Here is a 20617-nt window from a genome sequence, read left to right as displayed (position 1 = left end):
GATGGTTTTACAGATGTATACATACATCAGAACTGACCATACTGCACATCTGAAATATGTGCAGTTTATCTCACTTCAATTATACCTCAATAGAGTTAGGTGGAAAATGTTACGTGATATAGGAAACTGGGAAGACAAACATGATAGAAAGCAAACCATCAAGTGTTACAGAGAGGCCCAACTTGCCCTGGAACCCCCTCTCAAGCCCCAATTCTATCCCTCTCCCTGAACCTTGGTATCAGTTTGATGTATAAACTTCCAGGTCTTTTTCTGTGTACATGCACGCATACATGCACCTGCAGAAAATACAGAGTACTGTTTGGGGATGGGGTTAGGGGAGGCCTAAATAGTGTCACACTAAATCAGTTCTCAACTTCCTTTGACTGGAGGTAGTTCCACGTCAGATCTGTATCTTTGACCTGGCCAGGCTAGGCCCACAGAGCTCTCCCCTCACTGGCGGGCTTTTTAGTTTGTTTCATGTTTCTCTCCAGTACTGTTTCATTCCCCCGAGTCCTGAAGGGATGTGACGGGCAGAGGTGGGGCCCTGCAGAACTGTCTTAGGGGGTCTCACTGCCTTCGAATCCAACCCCCACATACTGCTGAATTCATCTTTAAGAATCCACTCTGACCACATCAGCCCAGCTCTCTGCTGTTTCCAGGGTCAAGTCCTGACTTCATGGTCTGGCCTTCAGACCCTTGAAAGCTCTGACCTTGGCAGAGATGACTAGTTGCCTACCAAATACCAGTCTCTCCTTTCTTCTTTATAACTGGAACACAGTGGCAACATTCCAGGCTGGAAAACTGCATTTTCCAGCTTCTCTTATACCTAAGGTGGCCATGTCACTATGTTCTGGCTAATGTGAGACAGGCAAAATTGCTGGGTAGAGTTTCCAGGAAATAGGACTGACTCAGGAGGCAGACAGCTTTTGCCTCCCTTCCCTGTTCATTCTTCTTGCCTGGAATGGAGCTGTGAAGGCTTGAGCCACAGCAGCCATCTCGACATTGTGAGGTTTTAAGGACCAAAGCAACAACAGAACCATCTCACCAATACCCAATGCCTAACCCTATGCATTTATTTTACATGATAAATAAGCCTTATTGTGTTAAAGCCACTGTTGTTGGGAGATTTGTTTCTCTAAGTTGATATAAACTGAAATTCTCCCTCCGGCCTTGTTGCCACAGTGTTCTCCTTTGGGGCCCACACTCTCACTAACTGAATCCCCAACCTATCCTGAATTCTATGGAAAAGAAATATGTTGGTGTACATAGCTGGTACTTAGCTGGATTATGGTAATCATACTTCTAAAACTAAAATATTAGAGGAATTCGACTACCTCTGCCACCTAGGTGGCCTGTGGCTAGTTAATAAACTAGGAAATGAAACAAACAATAACAATTTAAAAATGGCCTTCTCCCTTGCTCATGCTGTGCTCACTCCCCTGCAGTGAACTCTCAGTGCGTACCCATCTCCAACTGAGAAAATTCTACCTAGCCCTCAGAAGGCAGTTAAATATCAGCTCCTTTAGAATGTCATTCTGGATTTCCAGCCTTCTCCCAGTTAAATTTATTCCTTCCTTCAACAAATATTTTTGAGCCACCAGGCACCAGGCACTATGCCAGGTGCTAGGGACCCTGTGGTGAACAGGACTGTTCCTAACATCCTAGCTGGGGGTGGCAGGGGGACAGGCAATAAACAACTTAACAGACACACAGATAATCAGATGGTGACAAGTGCTATGAAAGACAGTCAACAGGACAGAGAGGGGCTGAAGGCTGCTTAGAAGGGGTATCTGAGAGGTCTTTCCAAGGAGCTGACATCTGAGTTGAGATTTGGAAGCCAGATGGAGATGACCTTGAAGAGATTTGCAGGAGGGAGGGGTTTCAAACAGAGGGTACAAGAAGGTAAAGGCCTAAGGGAGCGAATGAGCTTGGACATCTGAGGAAGACAAAGAAGTGGGTAAGGCTGGAACCCTGAGTTGGAAGTACAAAGGCAGGAGTTGGGGCAGGAGGTGGGGTAGGGGTGGATCAGGCCCTGTGAACCAGCTGGGGATCTGAGTTTCAACCTACCTCCCGGAAGTTTATGGTAAAAATCATGGGAGAAGTGCACTCACAGTGCCAAGGATGCTCACTGACCCGTCAGCCCCATTTCAGAGTCCCTGGCACAGCTTCTAACTGCCATCGTGAGGGTCTCTTTGCTAGAGGCTCTCTCTGACTGAGAGATGCTCTGGGTCCAGGGACTGCCAGCAGCTGGTGTAAAAGGCCCAGCTCCCTTGCCCTCAGGTGGAATAAGTCTGGGGCTCATGTACTACACTGTCCCACATGGCTGCCCAGAGGCGGGGCCCCAGTTGTCCACAGTGGTAACTGGCTCCATCATATATGTTTTATTGACATCTCTCCGGGTTTCCTAGGGTAGCCTTTCCAATCAACTGGTTGCACCGGGATCCTTCTGGGGGACCCCAGCTCCAAGGTAGAGACATTCTGGGTGCAGGGTAGGGCACCAGGGGTCGCCGCTCACGCACCTGCATCCCAGTGATGGAGACGTGGTGCGACTCCACCGTGGGCCGCCGGGGCAGCCGCGGCGAGGACTGCGGGGAGCCCACTGGTGAGTGGGGCAGCGCCGGGTAGATGCAGCGCCCATTGGCATCCAGCAGGGACCGCTCCTGCAGAGAGAGCTTGCGACTGGAGAGGTGGGGCCGGGCCTGAGACCCCGAGGCGTCAAGGGTGATCTCTCCGCCATGGGCCTCCAGGGGCCGGTCCCGGGTCAGGCCGTGGTCCACAGCACAGGCCGGCTCGCACTCCGTGACCACGATGAAGGACTCCATGCCCAGGCGAATGCTCAGGGAGGAGAGGCCCCGCAGGGCCTCACAGGGCTTCTGTCCTTCGCTGCTGCTGCTGCCGCCCCCGCCCCCCAGCTCATCCTGGGGAGCGGCCCTGTCGCTGCTGGGCTGACTAGAGACGCATGATGACATGGTGCATGTGGGGACCTCATGCAACGCAGACGCGCCCGGGCACTCCCATCCAGCAACAGCGCCACCTGCAGGAAGAGGAAGGGTCAGCTGCCCCCACCCTGGGTGGCAGGGCTAGCCAAGAGGGGTCTCTCCTGCTGGCCCAGGCCCATACTTCATTCCTGCTTTGAGTTGACGTCCTTGGAAAAAAAAAAAAGCTTAAAAAACTGTGTGATCATATATCTTTTGAGTCTATATACAAGAGCTTGGGCTACTTTTCCTCATTGTATCCTTTTTTTTTAATATGTAGTTGATTTACACAGCAGTTACATTAGTCACTGCTGTACACCAAAAGTGATTCAGTTATATATTGTATACATTCTTTTTTATATTCTTTTCCATTATGATCTATCGTGCATGTTAAGTCGCTTTGGTTGTGTCTGACTCTTTGATACCCCCATGGACTACAGCCCGCCAGGTCCAGAGAATTTTCCAAGCAAGAATACTGAAGTGGGTTGCCATAATCTCCTCCAGGGTATCTTCTTGACCCAGGGATCAAACCTGTGTCTCCTGCATTGACATGCGGGTTCTTTACCACCTGGAAAGCCCTATGACTTATCACAGAATACTGAATCTACTTCCCTGTACTATACCGTAGGCCCTTGTAGTTTCACATTTCCTTATTTTAAAAGCTCCTCCTCACACAAAACAAGAATCCCAAATTCAATTCCTGTAGAAACTAAGTATGAGAAAACCCCCAAACTGAGCACCCACACCCCTACAGAGGTGGCAGCTACTTCTACTTCAAGCCAATTGTTGTTAAGCAAGGACTGGAGCCTAGAATTGTCTGGTTACATCCTCACCTCTTTTTTTTTTTTTCAAAAGAAGATCTAAAGCCAGGATGTTAAATGAGAGCTCTTTTTTTGTTTGTTTGTTTAAATCAGCAGTTATTTTAAATATTTTAAAATGTTGGGCAGGTGAAATGAAACAGTTTTGCATGGTGACCTCTAGGCCGCATCATTTCACAACAGCAACAATTCAGACAGCACTTTACAGTTTATAAAATATCTTCCACATATCAGGATAATTTCACAGGCACTCTACGTTGTTGGTTTGCCATTATAACCTCATTTTGTAAATGGGGAGACTGTGGCTCAAGAGAGGGAGAGGGATTTGTCCAGGTCTCCTAATGTGAAGACCATGCACACGGGAGTCCAGTCACCTGGCCTGATTTCAGGCCAGCGATTCTCAACTGAGGAGTAAGGGGTCAGGGGTCATACCAGAGGAAGAACAGGCACTCAGAGAGTATGTGAGCCTGGGTGATTTGTGTTGTGTGAAGAGTCAGGCTCCACATACCTATGATCTAATGTTCCCCTAGTTCAGCCCCCAGCTAGTACCTGTAAGATGAAAGGCAAACATGAGATTAAAAAAAAAAAAGTTAATATCAAATAACTTGGTGGTTCCTCAAAAGATTAAACAGAGAATTACCATATGACCAAACAATTCTGCTCCTAGGTATATACCCAAATAGCTTTACTCACAACAGCCAAAAGGGAAAAAACCAACCCACACATCCACTGACAGATGAATGGATAAGCAAAATGTGGTCTGTCTACACAATGGAATATGACTAAAAAGGAACCGACACAGGCTACAACCTCCGTGAACCTCAAAAACATGATGCTAAGGGAAAGGTGCCTGACACAAAAGATCACATGTGCATGATCCTATTTATATGAAGTTTTCAGAACAGGAAAATCCATACAGACAGGGAGCAGATTAGTGGCTGCCTAGGAGTGGGGAGGTGTTGGGGGAAATAGGGAGTGACTGCCAGTGGGTATGGGGTCTCCTTTCAGGGTGATGAAAACATTTTGAACCTAGACAGAGGTGATGGTTGCCCAACACTGCGAATGGACTAAATGCCACTGAATTGTACATTTTTAAAAACTATTTTTATTTGAATATTTATTTAATTATTTATGTGGCTGCAGCAGGTCTTTGTTGCAGCATGCGGGATCTAGTTCCCTGACCAGGGATCGAACCCAGGCCCCCTGCATTGGGAGAGCAGAGTCTTAGCCACTAGACTACCAGGGAAGTCCCTGAATCATACGTTTTTTTAAAAGTTAATTTTATGTTACATGAATTTAGGAAAAGAAAAAAAAAGATTGACACTCCCTCAGACTGTCCATTCCTTCTGTCTCTGGGACAGAATATTAACCTTTGGTTCGTATGTTTGACAAATTCTGCTGGACAAATGTCACAGGTACCACTGGAATTCAGGAAGTACATCCACAGATGGTAGCTCCACACTGATCACCCACATCACGAAGGTGCCAGGAAAACAGTGAGGACTGAGGAGAGATACTTTATGAATGAATATAATGATATCTCTTTAAGACACTGGTGACAGTGGTGGGGGGTCGTGGAGAAGAAAGTACTGATGGGAGCAGAAAGCCAGTGCTTCCTGGAGGGCCTGGTTGAGGGCCAGAGAAATGCAACCTGCCCTCTTGGGACAGTCCTCTGAGAATTATTTATGGAATAATGTCTATGTATGCAATCTGGACCATGACTGGGCAGATGGGGGTCCCTTGAGCAGGGAAAGACCACTGGGAACGGCATTAAGGAAATAAAAACAGCATCCTAGCCCAGACATGGCATGATTTATGAACCCACAGAGTTCCATGTAAAGGAATGACAAAGTACCCAACCATGTGACAAGATGCTCAGCCTCAGTTACAATAAGAGAAGTACAAATTCAAACTACAGGGAGAGTTTCCCTGGTGGTCCAGTGCTTAAGAGTCTGCCTTGCAATGCAGGGGACACGGGTTCGATCCCTGGTCCAGGAAGATTCCACATGCTGTGGGGCAACGAAGTCCATGCATCGCAACTACTGAGCCTGCGCTCCAGAGCCCACGAGCCACAGCCACTGGAGCCTGTGCTCTGCAACAAGAGAAGCCACCAAAATGAGAAGCCTCAGCAATGCAACTAGAGAGTAGCCCCTGCTCACCACACAGCCCAAAACAAATAAACCACAAGGAAATGGTCTGGTGGGTCATCAAAAAGTTACATGTAGGATTATCACTGGACTTAGGAATTCCATATATATATATATATATATACACACACACACACACACACATACCCCCTAAAAACTTGAAAGCAAGGATTCAAACAGAATCCTTATATACACCCATGTTCATGGCAGCATTATTCACAATAGCCAAAAGCGAGAAACATCTCAAGGGTCTATCAGTGGAAGAATGGATAAACAGAATGTGGTTTGTTTAGACAATAAAATATCATTCAGCTATAAAAAGGAATAACATTCTGACATGTGCTATAACATGGATGAGCCTTGGAAACATGCTAAGTGAAACAAACCAAACATTTAAAAAGCCAAATACTGTATGACTTCACTTAGATAACAGGCAAATTCAGAGAGACAGGGAGTTTAGAATAGAGGTTACCAGAGACTAGGGGAGAGGGAAACAGGGAGTCATTGCTTAAGAGGCACAGAGTTTCTGTTTGGGGTGAAGAAAAAGTTTAGGAAATGGATTAGCAGTGATGGCTGCACAACATTCTGAATGTAAACAGGACCACTGAATTGCACATCTGAAAGCAGTTAAAATGGTAAATTTTATGTTATACATATTTTACCAAATTAAGAAAGTAATAATAAAACTACAAAAAAAATACCTTTTTTCCAACTATCAGATTGGCAAAGACAAAAAATACAGTAACAGCACTATTTTCATGGGGAGGATGATCAATCCTAGAGGCAATCAACCCTGAATATTCATTGGAAGGACTGATACTAAAACTGAAGCTCCAATACTTTGGCCATCTGATGTGAAGAATCGACTCTTTGGAAAAGACCCTGATGCTGGAAAAGACTGAAGGCAAAAGAAGAAAGCAGCAGCAGAGGATGAGATGGTTGGATGGAATCACTGACTCAATAGACATGAGTTTGAACAAGCTCCGGAAGATGGTAAAGGATGGGGAAACCTGGCGTGCTGCAATCCATGAGGTCACAAAGAGTCAGACATGACTGAGCGACTGAACAACAACAAATGAATTAGTAGCATCCTTATGAAGGGAAATTCACCATTATCTAATAAAATTCCAAATGCACATACCTTTGACTTAGCAATTCTGTACCTGAGTATTTAGCCTATAGGCAATCTCACACATAAAAAATGATATACGTACAAGATTCTGTTGGTAGTGTGGTTTGAAATGACTATCCATGGTGGACTGAGTAAATAAAATGAGCTAATGTAGCCCAGGAGAAAATCATGCATTTATTTTAAAAGAGGTGACTCTGTACATCCTAATATGAGTTAGCTCTAAGACATGCTGTTACATGGGAAAAAACAAGGCACTAGCATGCTGCTGTTGGCACAGGGAGAAAGGACCATACATCCGTACATAATCGAGTATGCACAGCATATTTCTGAAAAGATACACAAGAAAATGAAAACAGTGGCCTCAAGAGAAGACAACTGGTTTGCAGAAGTCGGGGTGGGGGGCAGGGTGGGAGGGACCAAATTTTCACTATATTTACATTTACTCCTATAAAAGTAAGTATGCAAACAGTAACTATTCAGAAACGAATTTTTAAAAGAAAGTTAACTGTAACCACAAGAGGAATTAGGATGATCAGGCCTGACTGCAGGAGCAGTTGGAGGAGGGAACAGTTAACCCTGTCTCCTAACCCTGTGTCCTACTCTGGCTGTATCTGAGGAAAAAAATCATTAAATGGTTCCCCTGTCTTGGCTTTCTCTTCAGTGAAAGAACACAGCCTGAGTTCAGTGTTCTCCATAGTCCCAGTCGCTGTTACTTTACATATCCTTTTTATCATCTTTATTTCCCAGGAGTGGAAAAGCAGAGCCCCTGAAGTTTGACTGCCTGGGGTTGCAGCCTTGGTTTTCTTATCTATAAAACGGGCACTCACCCAAAAGTCATGAGGATTAACTGAGCTAAAAACTCAATATTCATGTTTGGTCCATGCTTAAAGTGCTCAAAAACCTCCTCTTCCAACAAAAACCTACTGAATGCCCACAACCTGCCAGGCTGTGTTCCAGAATGTTCTTCCTCCTGTGTGTGTTCTGTAGCCTTGGCATCGAGGGCCTGCCTCCCCTCCACAGGCCCGTCCTCCTTCCCAGGGCCACTTCTGACAGGGCTGCAGAGTTCCTGAAAAGAAAACTAGTCTGGCAGCACCTGAGAAAGTTAATGGAGAATTTTTTTTTCTTGCCAACAGGAAAACAACTGTTTATCGATCGCCACTCCAGGCCAAGGACACCAAGCCATCCACTCCTGGCAAGGCTGCTTTTAATCAGTCCCCATGACAAGCTAGTGTCTGGCCTGTGCCTTGGCTCTTGAGGCCTGGAGGAGAAAGGAGGGGAAAAAAATGCACCTGCTGGGGCAGGAGCAGCGGTTGGGATGGAAGTGGGGACCCCTGTGCTGGAGGGGCAGGTGTGTCCAGGTCTCAAGAAAGAGCCCCAAGGGACACAAACCTCAGTGCCTCAAGGCCACTTGGAGGCCACTCACTGGGTCTGCAGCGAGGCTGGCAGGCAAGGCCTTTGGCCATTTAGCACCACTGACCCCACAGAGTCTAAGCCGAGTCTGATTGGTTTTAAGGTCACATATCCTCTGAGGTCACAGCCTTTAAAGGAGCTGACGAAAGTTATCAACACTGGGGGTGGAGGGTGGGGGGGTGGAATCACACAAAAGACAATGGTTTGCATTATAACAGCTATATCCAACTGAGCACTTCTTTACCAATCATGGTTAAGGCTCTGTCTAGGTTATCATTTAATCCTCACAGGCCCTCTGCAAGAGAGGGACAGCTAAGCATTCGATTTTGGGGGGGCAGGGTGGGAGAGCTGAGGTTTGAGAAAATTTGAAAAGTCCCCTCCTCAAGCCTCCTGCCCAATCCGTGGGTCCTTCCCCAGGCCCTGAAGCCTCCCTACCGCCCTTGGCTGGCAACCCCTCCCTTGACTCCCTCCCCCTCACAGGTGGCTCAAATGGAGGACCAGAACCTTCCTGGAGCAGATGGACCGGGCTCCAGGCCAGGATGAAGGGAACACTCCTTCCTCTGCCAGGAAGCCAAGTGCACTGGCCTCCAGGAAACAGGACTCCTCCCGTTTCCTGGGGGCAGTTTCCAACCTGCCCTGCTTACCAAGTGCCAAGCCACCACCACAGGAGCCTCAGCACAGCAAGTAGCCAGCGAACGAGCCAGAGATATGCCCTGACCCACGTCACAGGGTCCTCTGCGGGCTCCCCAGAGGTCCCAGCAGACACTCCGGGACAACACAGGGGCCCAAAATAGCTGTGCGGATGCTGCCAAGGCCAGAGACGATGTCCTCCCTGGGATAACAGGCTTGGCCAGCCACATCCTCTCTCACCTGGGGAAACTGAGGCTAGGGAAGTCCAAAAGGAAATTCATTCATCCATTCCTTCCTTCAACAAGTAACTACTGGGGACCTACTATGTGCCAGATAAACAGAATAAATGTAATTTCTGAAAAGCAGGTGCACAAGTGACTCTATAAGCACAAACTGGAGGAGAAAACCAGGATATCAAAGAGAACAACACAGGGACCCAGGGAGGGGGGCGGTCTGAGTGGGAGGGTCTGGGTCAAGAGAGGCCTCACTTGGGGCAGTTACATTTCAGCTGAGACCAACATGGTGAGTAGGTACTAAGGTGGCAACAACTTGTTCCAGGAGGAGGAAAGCGCTTCTGAGAAAGCTCTGCACCAGGAAAGAGGTGGGAGAGGGGAGGGAGCAGAAAGAAGACCCCTGGAGCTGAATGGGGCCGAGGGACAGTGGGCAGCTGGAGGGGCCAGAGCACAAGAACTTCGTGGGAAGCTGATGGGAGCAGGCGGGGTGGCCCAGGCAAAGCCACAGAGGCCCCACTCGGCACCTGTTATGGGTTACGGAATTGTGTCCCCCAAAAAAGATATGCCAGAATCCGAATGCAATATGACTGGCATCCTTAAGAAAAGGGGGAAATCTGGACAGACCCACACGACATGGAGAACGCCATGAGAATGGGAAGGCAGAGCCTGGGCTCCTGCACCTACAAGTCAAGGAACACTCGAGACTGCCAACAGCCACCAGACATCAGAAGAGAGACAAGGAACAGCCCTGGGAAGAACCAACCCTACAACACCTCCATCTGGGCCTTCTGGCCTCTGGGACCTCCAGCCTCTGGAACTTCCGGCCTCTTGGGCTTCCGGCCTCCAGGACTGTGAGATAATGCACTTCTGTCGTTGAAGCTGCCCAGTCTGTGGCACTCTGTCATGGCAATCCTAGCAAACTAACACCGCTCCCCACCCAACCACACAAGCCTGCTGCCCCATAGGCCACGATGCAGAGGGTGTCTCCCAGAACTTAAGTGGGAGACCTGAGAGGCTCAGCTGTAGCAGCTGATGTAACGCTGAGACTTGACATCAGCTGGAATATTCCAGATTCTGGGCCTTGGCCCAGCCAAGCAGTCTTTATCAGACTCAGTGACAGAGACTCTTAAAACTGCCTCTCCTTGTATAGTCTTTACTTTGGAGGCATTGAAACTGATCGTTTCCCCCAGAGACAAGGGTCCTTCCTTGACAGAGGACATGAGGGATGGTGCTGGCTTTTTCTTTTCTTTCTTTAATCTATTAGTTATTTATTTATTTTTGGCTGCGCTGCACAGCTTGCAGGATCTTAGTGCCCCGACCAGGGATTGAACCAGGGCCCTGAGCAGTGAAAGTGCAGAGTCCTAACCACTGGACCATCAGGGAATTCCCATAGTGCTGGCTTTGGAGTGAACAGACTCCATCCCCATCACAGTCCCTGGAGCCAAAAGTTCCTCTCATGTGATGACTGGCCACGCAATGTATTTTGCTTGGCCTACACTGTCTTTAAAACTATTTGAATGAGATGCCAACATTTCAGAGCCAGGAGATTTCAGATAAAAAATCAAAATGTCCAGTCTCTTGAAAAACTGAACACTGATAGCACTGGGCCTGAATTCTTTCCTGGCAACAACTCCCTGTAGCTGTGGACAGTAGACGCACTGGCTTGCATGCCACAGTCCTCACCGCTCCCCCTTGGCTTCCCAACGCCAAGGACAGGCTGAGTGCCATGTTACACATCCTCCTCCTTTTCCACCTCTCATCACCTATCCCACCCCTACAGGCCCTACTCTGAGATGCACTGGACCTTAGTGCTATAAAGGGCATGCATCAGTGATCACCTATTCCAACCATTTCATTCCACCAATGAGAAAAGGAAGGCTCAGACAGATTTATTGATTTGTCCAAAGTTACGCAGTGTTCCAAGCAGGGCTAAAACTGGTTGAGTTTTTCAGAAAGGGGCTAAAAATGCAGGTACAGCCTTGCAATGTCCACATATTGTGTCCAGAAGGAAGTCCAGGCTGAGCCAAAATCTCTATCAAAGAGGGATATCTAAGCCCATTCCTCTGGCTCCTTGACACTCCAACCTGTGTGAGAAGCGAGAATGTGAAGGTGTGGTATCTTACACTGCTTGGGAAGATGTGCTTGGGCACAGAGATGTCAGTGTGACTTAACTTGTGAGAGCGTTGCCTTTCCCTTTCTTGGGACTCCAGGACCAAGAACTTTCTAGAACACTGCCAGCACTCAATAAATACTGGCCAGAGGTCACTGTTTATTTTATTCATCCCAAGACCACTCAGAAGGTCAGACGCTTTCTTTAGCTGGCCTTGAATCCATTCAAGTTCCTTTAGTATGATAACAGCAGCCTGATTCACGTCTGGAACCGATCTTTCTGGGTCAAAGGGGACTCCGTGGAGCTGGCTGTGCTGTCAGCTTTCGGGGCTCCACTATGACTCAAGTCTGGTCAACTGGGCATCAACTGCTCTATTCAAGGGATTGTTTCAAGAGTGGACGTGTGACCCAAGTCAGTCTACTAAAGTCTTATTCTAGGATTCTGTGGAAGTATTAAGAATGTCTCTTTCTGTGGAACACAGAGCAGTGAAGATATACTTCTAGAGTTACCAGGGGCTTGACAGAACCCTTCATTAGAATGAAGCTGAGAGAGAGAGGAGAGAGACAAAAAAGAATTAAAGTTGGAGACACTGTGTGGCACCTGGATCCAGCCCTGCCTGAACCCCATGTATCCCCAGGAGTTTCTACTCTACATGAGCCAGTAAATTCCCATTTATTGCATAAGCTAGTTTGCAGTTGGTTTTCTGATATTTACAACCCAAAGTCCTAACAGATAAATGATACAGAGTTGATTGAGAGAAAAGCTTCTCCATTAAGCTCCCTGACAGATGATCAGTTCCCTACACTTTAAGGCTCCCAACCGGGCCAAACTGCCAAGCAGCTGAAACCCCTGACAGCCTTCACATTGACAGTTTGGCAGACACCAGCATTTTCAAATTGCTTTTAAATTTTTTTTAATTTTAACAGGAAAAAAAAAATCAAAAACAGGCAAGGAAAGGGCTTATCAACAGGGTGGAATGAAGGGAAGAAACTGACTAGTATTTTTAACACAAGAATCAGCAAGTTGAGAAAGTGGCATTGACATATAACAGAGGGAGCTATATAACGGAGGGAGCTCAGCCTGCCAGACTGTGATGACCTAGAGGGGTGGGAAAGGGAGAGGGGAGGGAAACTCAAGAGGGAGGGGATATATACAGAATTAAGGCTGATTCACGTTGTTGTAGGCAGATACCAACACAACATTGTAAAGCAATTTTCTTCCAATTAAAAAAAATTTTTTTTAATGATATCACTATAGCAGCAGCCATAGTAGTTGTAGATGCAATAATAGTGATAACTAGCACCCCACTCCAGCACTCTTGCCTGGCAAATCCCATGGACAGAGGAGCCTGGTGGGCTGCAGTCAATGGGGTCGCTGGGAGTTGGACACGACTGAGCGACTTCACTTTCATTTTTCACTTTCATGCACTGGAGAAGGAAATGGCAACCCACTCCAGTGTTCTTGCCTGAAGAATCCCAGGGATGGGGGAGCCCGGTGGGCTGCCGTCTCTGGGGTCGCACAGGGTCGGACACGACTTAGCAGCAGCAGTCTTTAGTGCTGGCCGAGTGGCAGGCACTGCACCGTGATACATGGTACATGTATCATCTCATTTAATCATCACAACAACCTTATGTGTTAGGTACTATTATCATGCTTATCTCACAGATAAGGAAAACTGAAACACAGAATCTGAGTGGCTTGTACCAAATCACACAGTGATTTGGGAAAGTACAGGTGTGAAATCAAAGGCTCTCAGAGAGGGGGGAGCATCTGTGATCAAGGGCACAGCCCTTCTTCTTAGCTGGTGACCTTGAGGATAACAATGCCTACCTCACCTACCACCACACAGGTCCCTGCACACAGCAAATGCTCCCTAAATAGAAGCTGTTGCCAAGAAAGCACTTCAGTGGCTATCAAGTTCAAGCCCCTTTAATTTATATTAAAATAATTTTTTTTCTAATTACACCATGCTAACTTAACTCTTTCCATCTTCCCTTCTAATTCTTATCCATATGCATCACTTTTTACAAAATTAAAAGCAGAATGTGCCTATAATTTCGCATCCTTGTTTATCTATGTCAAGAATTTTGCACATACTCTCACAGCTTTCATAATCAACACACTAGGGCTTCAAAAGTAGTGGTTGAGACCCAGGGAGGTGAGATGACCTCTCCTAGGCAGCCCAGCAGGTCCCAGGGTAGGCTAGGGTATGACCCCTGACCCCTGCAGTGTCCCCTTCTGCCCTGGATGCTGGTGGAGTAAGAACCTCCACTGTTTTAAGAGTTCCTAGACAGCTACTGTTAGGTCAATAATGAAGTATCGCAGAGAGAGAGAGCATCCCCCATCTCATGCCAGGTACCTAAGGCCAGGTGTGTGCAGATGGTCCTTGCCTTGAGGAGCACGAATGAATGGGTAAGTGTGGGTGTGGATGTTGGGGGTATTTAGAAAAGTGAGGTAGGAATCATTTTACTTCCTCTTCTCCCACTGAATCCCTCCCAGTCTTTTACTGAACCTAAGGAAGAAGTCCAGCAGTTCATGGGGTCCCAAAAAGAGCCGGACATGACTAAACAACAAGGAAGAAGTGGGAAACAATTGAAATTTCAATTTGTAACGAAAAGAAAAAGACTTGACTCCAACATTCTGCAACCTGACAAATCAGAGGGAAGGGGCCGACTGGGAATTTACAGGCATCCGGGCCTCGCCCACCCACAGCCCTTCTCCCTTCCTCTTTCCTGCTGTTTGGAGGTGATGCTAAATCTAGCTTCCTCCCTTCCCAGCTTCCAGCACAAAGCAGCACCAGCCAGGGGCAAAGAAGGGCTGGAAGCTGGCTCTGGGGTTCCAATCATGTTGCCCACCCTTGGACCCAGACGGCAGTAGAACTGTCTGTGAAAAAATCTAAATAAAATCTCTGACAGAGGCCTTAACGGCAAAATCCCAAAGCGGTTTTAAAAACTCACAAAGGAGGTGTCCTTTCCTCCACACCCTGCCCCCCTACCAAACCACTGGTTCCCCAGTTAAACTTCTCCAACAGAGGCTTATCTCAGGCACCTCCCACTGTGTGCCTTCCCCACCCCCCCTTCTCAACTTCCCACCCCCCCTACTCACTTCCCACCCCCACTCACTTTCCACCCCCCACCCCCCACTTACTTCCTTACCCCATGCCCAAGCAAGAGGGGCAGAGGGGAAAGACCTTGGCCTCCCTCCCCATTTCCTTGGGAGACTATCAATATCTCCTCTCCAGGTTGGAATTAGCATTTTTATCTCTGCAACCACCATCTCTCAACTATTTACAGAAGCCAACAGGGATAAAAACGGACAACATAAAAATAGTTGCTCAGCAGCTTTCTGGGGGTGAGGAGGGTAGGGGCACAACAGACTCTTCCTATTTTCTTTCTTCTTTCCTTTTCAAAAAGGAAAAATGCTAGAATTGTTCATCTTTTCCAAACTGATCCTCAACAGTTCCAGACCGCTCACTCAGGCGCTCCTTAGGGACAAGGATCAAGTCCCAGCGTCCCTTGGTTCCCAGGACGGAGCTTGTCACCAGCCCCTCCCAAAAGTGTGGGTTCAGTGAAAGATCATCAGCGCCCTGCTCTGCCTTATTTCTGCCCCTGGGCCTCCTTCCAGCCTTCAAAAACCATGAGCCAGTCAACAACGAAATTTTTTTTTCCTCTATCCACTTTTTTTCTCATCCTTCAAATGTTTCATAATTGACAAGAAAAATTCAGCAGCAACACTACACACATGACTGAAACTGAAAACACTGGCAGCTAAAATAATTCCTTCCCCGTTTTGGTCACTAGCACCCCGCAGCAGGGAATGCCAGAGGTCTTTTCTGTGAAGTCAAACAGTGCTCCTTTTAAATATGCCCTTCTTTTTGGTTTTATCAAGGAAGGGATCCAATCAGAGAAGGAAGAAAAAAGTAACCATTCAAAATCTTTTACTCTTTTTTTTGAGAGCACAACCATTTGGAAATCATTTCCACACCATAATCTCCCGGGGAAGGTTGATTCCAATCCATGAGAACACTGGCATCATTTGGCAGCATAAGGAGGCCAAGGGAGACATGAGTGCTCAGGATGAGAAGGTATGTCAGGAAACTATACAGGTCTCAGGGGACTTGGGCCTTGATTTTCTCATCTGTAAAATGGAGCTGCAGCAACCTACCTAGAGGGTAGCTGTAGAGTCAATCTTCTAGAAAAATGCCCAGCATACAACATGGCCCATAAGCAATGCTCTCTCTAAAAAGACTACGTTCTCCCTTCTTCTCTGTGCTCCACTTTTCCCAGCCATCATATAGGAGGAGTTGAGGGGATGGAATTCTCTGGGCTTCCTCCCAGCTCATTGATCACATCACTCTATTTCCATGTTCTTGGTGGGCCTTCCTGGAAAAGCTATCAGGACCTGAGCTGACTCCACACCTGGCCACAGGGTTGCCAGCGCCATCTGTCTGGTGAGGCTTTCTCTACTCTGTGGATTTCCTTACCTGGAAAAGGATCTCACAATATATATACCAATAAAATCACACAGGAACCTGCACTTAACAAATCATGACTGAAATGAATGAAACTGAATAAAATCCAGGCTCTCCCTGTAAATGACACTGTGAGCTGACCTGGGAAGTGATGGGCTTAGACTGGAGCTAGGAGGTGACGTGAGAGAGTTTTGAAAAGTAAGGGAGTTTCCTTGTTCCAGGACACTAGTCTCCAGCTGATTTCTGAGAACCTTTGTTCCATCACTTTCTCCCAGCAAATAGAGTGACAAAGTAATGTCTTGTACCCAGAAGTTTATTAGTTGGGGGCTGCAGAGGCAAAGAAAAGTACAAAGTTTAAGAAGCTTAAGAAAGTACAAAGACCTTAAGAAGCTCTTATGGGGCTTCCCTGGTGATCCAGTTGATGGGAATTCACCTACCAATAATCCAGGAAGACTCTACATGCCACAGGGCAACTAAGCCACAACTTCTGAGCCGGAGCTCTTGAGCCCAAGCTCTTGAGCCCATGCTCCACAATAAGAGAAGCCACCGCAGTGAGAAGCCCACACACCCCAACTAGAGAACAGCCCCTGCTCACCACAATGAGAGAAAGCCCAAGTGTAGCAATGAGGACCCAGTCCAGCCAAAAATAAGTAAATTAATTAATTAAAATTTTAAAAAGAAAAGAAGAAGCTCTTATGGCAGAAACAATACAAGTGTCAGTCAACAGATAAATGGATAAACAAAATATGTTGTATCCATACACAGATTATTCAGTCATAGAAAGGAAGCACTGATATATTCTACAACAAGGGTCAACCTTGAAAATATGTTCAGTGAAAGCCAGACACAATAGGTCCTACATTCCTAACAGGTCAGTATATAATAAGCACAGCCTGAAGGGAGAAAAGTCAGTTCCCAAAGGGAAATGGCGATTTCCTCAACTTTCCAGTTAGGAAGGCACAGAAGTGAGGCTGAAGGCCGCTGCAGCGCAGTGGAGCCCGCATCTGGGTTATCTGGCCCAGCCCAAAGGGGAGGAGCTACTGGGAAAAGCAAAACATCTGTGCAAAATAGCAAAACAAGGCCCTCTGACCCAAAGGAAAATCTGAAATAGCATTTGCCCACAGTCCCCGGCATCAGGAAACGAGAACCATACGCTTCCCACAACCACCATGATCCTGAACGAGCTACTCAGCCTCTCCAAGCCCATCCATGAAATGGGTTCATGATGCAGTCAGGGCAACTCTGTGGCCCACGTTAAAATCTCAGCCAAAAAGCCTTGAAAACACGCTTGGCCTGCCCCACCCGCCCATCCCTTCCTCCTGAGACAGGCGCTTCCCCACCAACCAGCCCATCTGGGAAGCAGTTCTCAAGAAGAGGATTCCAGGTTACTCCAGAAAGTTCCCTCTGTTAGGTCATTCCATCCTACTCCCCTCCCCTCCTCCTATCCAATCTCCACTTTTCAGCCCATCCTTCAAAGTTCAGCACGAATGACACCTCCTTCAGGAAGCCTCTTGTATTCACTCCTGCCAGAAGGGATTTCTCCAGAAACCCCACTGCCCTCTGCTTCCTCATTCGCACAGCACTTATTCCACCCGGTATATCTCAGCAGGAGCACTCTTAGCCATTTACGGCAGGGCAGTTCTTCACGCCTGCTGTGAATCTGGCCTGCCTGCAGGATATTTGGCATCCCCAGCTTCTGTCTACCAGAAGTCAGGAGTGCTCAGCTTCATTTTGACAACCAAAAGTCACCCCCACACTTCTCCAAATGCTCACCAGGAAGGTGCAAACACCTCTGATGAGAACTACTGCATAGTTATTAGTGAACATACTTGTCTACCAGCCCACTAACAACCTGGAAACAAACACAAGCCCAAGTCGATCAGCATCACCACCGTGGCACCTCAGGCTGTTTTAGCAAACATTTCTGGGCTCCTCAAGAAGCCTAGGACAGCCTTGCAAAGGCCTCTGTTCTAGAACAGGTGGTAAAGTGCATAGTCTTTAGGACCACAACCTGGGTTGGCTGTGTGACCCTGGGCAAGTTACTTAGCCTCCCTGAGCCTTTCTATAAAATGGGCTAACTCCTTGCTAGCTAACTCTTAGCAAACGGCCTAACTCCTGCAGAATTGTTTTTAGCCTCAGTTTCCTCATCTCTACTACAATGGAGATAAAAATCCCCACCCTACAAGATTTTGGTAGGCAATAAATGGGATAATGCCTGCAACACACAGTATAGTATTTAACACATGCTCTCAGTCAGTCAGTCATGTCTGACTCTTTGTGACCCCATGGACTGTAGCCCATGGAATTTTCCAGGCAAGAATACTGGAGCGGGTTGCCATTTCCTCCTCCAGGGGATCCTCCCAACCCAGGGATTGAACCTGCTTTGCCAGACAGATTCTTTACTACTGAGCCATCTGGGAAGCCCATCTAACACATAGTAAGAACTCCATAAATGCTGGTTGTGAACACTATTATTATCCAAGTTAAGTGAAGTGAAGTCACTCAGTTGTGTCTGACTCTTTGCGACCCCATGGACAGCAGGCTCCTCTTCTAGGCAAGAGTACTGGAGTGGGTTGCCATTTCCTTCTCCAGGGACTCTTCCCAACCTAGGGATCAAACCCAGGTCTCCCGCATTGTAGACAGATGCCTTACAGTCTGAGCCACCAGGGAAGTCATTATCCAAGTTAGGGGCCCATCAAATGATGGGCATTACTTTTTATCACAAAAACCTGCTCTCTATACAGGAAGGGTTTAGGACCCGCGGTACGGAAAGAAGTTCCAGGACCCACCAGGAAGCATGCACAGTTTGTTCTTAAGTTGAATGTTTTTGTGAGGCGCTTTGGGGAGGTGGGGTGCAGGGGGCGGGGAGGTAACTCCCGCAAAGCCCTCCCCGTGTTGCTGCCTCTGCCTCCTCCTAGGAACAAGGAACTCTATGGGGACACAGCTATCTACTGCTCTCTCCCCTGGGGGCAGAGCCACCTGAGGGGGGTGGTAAATGACAGCAAAGCTCTAACGCACAGAAGTTTCTATCTCTAGGGCTGTGGGAACTTCCAGACTGAGGAAGGTAAAAGTTGTCCCTAAGGAGGAGGGCACTGCACGACCCACCCCGGGCCAGCGTGCCCCTCTTACTGCGGGCACCAAGATCCCCGGCCCCGCAAGCATCATCCCTCTGCCCCAACCTTAGCAAGGAGATAGGAGGGGCTTCGGCGCCACCTCTTCAGCGCCAAGTGAGAGCAGCAGGGCCGCTGGCAGAGCTGTGAAAACACCCCGCTTCCCAAACTGGGCAGTGCAGGGGGTGGGGAAGCCAGGAAAAGCGCAAGGCTGGAACCGGGCGTCGGGCGGGGCGGCGGGGGGGCGCGCGGCGGGCAGCCCAGGCACCGAGACCAAAGCTGAGCGGGGACCGGGCCCTGTACCCCCGCGTCCCCAAGAGTCAGGTGGAGGGTACCGGCGAAGGCACCTCCCAGCCTTTACAGAATGCAGCGGCCCCGAGGTGAATTTAGGTCAAAAAAAGACCGAGCCTGTGAGGTTCCGGCTGAGAGAAGGGGGCGGGGGCAGAGAGGGCCAACAGAGGAGAGGCTGAGGGGTCCAGGGTCCCGCCGCCAGATGTCCAACCCACCACGGCGCCGGCGTGCACCCCCTCGAGACAAGAAGGGAGCGGGGATGAGCCGCTCAAAGTCTGTCAGCCCTCTCCGCCTGCGCGCCCCAGCTTTCGCCACCTGTCAAACGCGAGGGGGTGGGCCTAGGCCGCCTCCGAAATCCTTAACTGCCCCGACCGCCGGTGACAACGGTTCCAAACTCCGGGACCGCCCCTGCCACCCTGGGCCGGGGCGCGGCCCAGCCGAGGCGGCCACCCCCCGGCCCCCTGCGCCCCGAAGACGCAGGGGAAGGGGCGCCGGGGGCCGCGTCCCCACGTGGCGGGGCGTGGGGCGGCGCACGTGGGGTCCCCTCGGCTTCGGGAACCCGGGGTCGGCCTCAGGGCTTTGTCTGCAATCCGGGCCGCGGTCCTGCACCCTGAGAGGAAGAGGGCGCCCGCCGGGGCTGCGGCGGCCGTGTCCCCCGCCCGCGGCCCAGCTCCCGCCGGCTCACCTGGGCTCCACGCTGCCGCCGCCGCCGCCTCCCGCGCTCTGCGTCCCCCGCTCGGCTCCGCTCGGCTCGGCGCGGCCGCGCGCTCCTCTCCGCGGCCCTGGCGGGCGCGCGGGGGGCCGGGAGGGAGGAGCCGGCGGGTCCCGGCTCGGGCGCGACGCGGCCGCGGGCTGCGCGGAGATTGGCTGCGGCCTCTGGAAACCCCGGCGCGGAGCCACCCGCGCCCGTCGCGCGCCCCCGAGGGCTCGGCCGCGCGCCGAGGAGGGGAAGGAGGCGGGAGCCTGAGGAGACGAAAGTAGCGGCGAGGCTGAGGGCAGGGAGAAGACAGGGGAGGAGGCGGAGGAGAGGGAAGTGAGGCAGGGCCTGGAGCGGGGTCGGGAGAGGTTGCGGACCCGCGAGGAGGGCAGAGACCTGCCGGGGCGCGGGAGCGCGGGAGACAGCGCTGCAACTTTGCCTCCGCCCGCGGCGTCACCTGCCCGTCTTCTCCCCGCCGCGACCGCGGCACTTCGCGCAGGCCGGACGTGCCGGCTGAGCTCGCTTCATTTAGTCAAACGCGGGGACTGCGGGGCAGTGGCTGAGCCACGGAAACTTCCCCAAACCTGCGAGTC

General features: G+C 49.4%; 1 protein-coding gene and 1 non-coding gene across 5 annotated transcripts in view; both read right to left on the bottom strand.

The window, feature by feature from the left end:
- CAMKK2 (calcium/calmodulin dependent protein kinase kinase 2) overlaps nt 1-20060 on the bottom strand; it is a 51006-nt gene extending 30946 nt beyond the window's left edge. For all 4 annotated transcript variants that reach the window (XM_068989898.1, XM_068989900.1, XM_068989899.1 and 1 more), the window contains exons 1-2: nt 20013-20060; nt 2520-3034 (exon numbers count right to left, since the gene is read on the bottom strand). In XM_068989898.1, the coding sequence (XP_068845999.1) occupies nt 2520-2969 (450 nt within the window). In that variant the 5' untranslated portion in view covers nt 2970-3034; nt 20013-20060. The remainder of the gene's footprint in view (nt 1-2519; nt 3035-20012) is intronic.
- TRNAG-CCC (transfer RNA glycine (anticodon CCC)) lies at nt 4967-5039 on the bottom strand. The gene has a single exon. It is a non-coding gene; the product is annotated as a tRNA-Gly (tRNA).
- Nucleotides 20061-20617: the final 557 nt, after the last annotated feature.

This window comes from Capricornis sumatraensis, chromosome 17, assembly GCF_032405125.1.
Source record: "Capricornis sumatraensis isolate serow.1 chromosome 17, serow.2, whole genome shotgun sequence".
Taxonomy (NCBI): domain Eukaryota; kingdom Metazoa; phylum Chordata; class Mammalia; order Artiodactyla; family Bovidae; genus Capricornis; species Capricornis sumatraensis.
The sequence above is the reverse complement of the archived record's forward strand: the minus strand, read 5'-3'. Positions and strand labels throughout refer to the sequence as shown.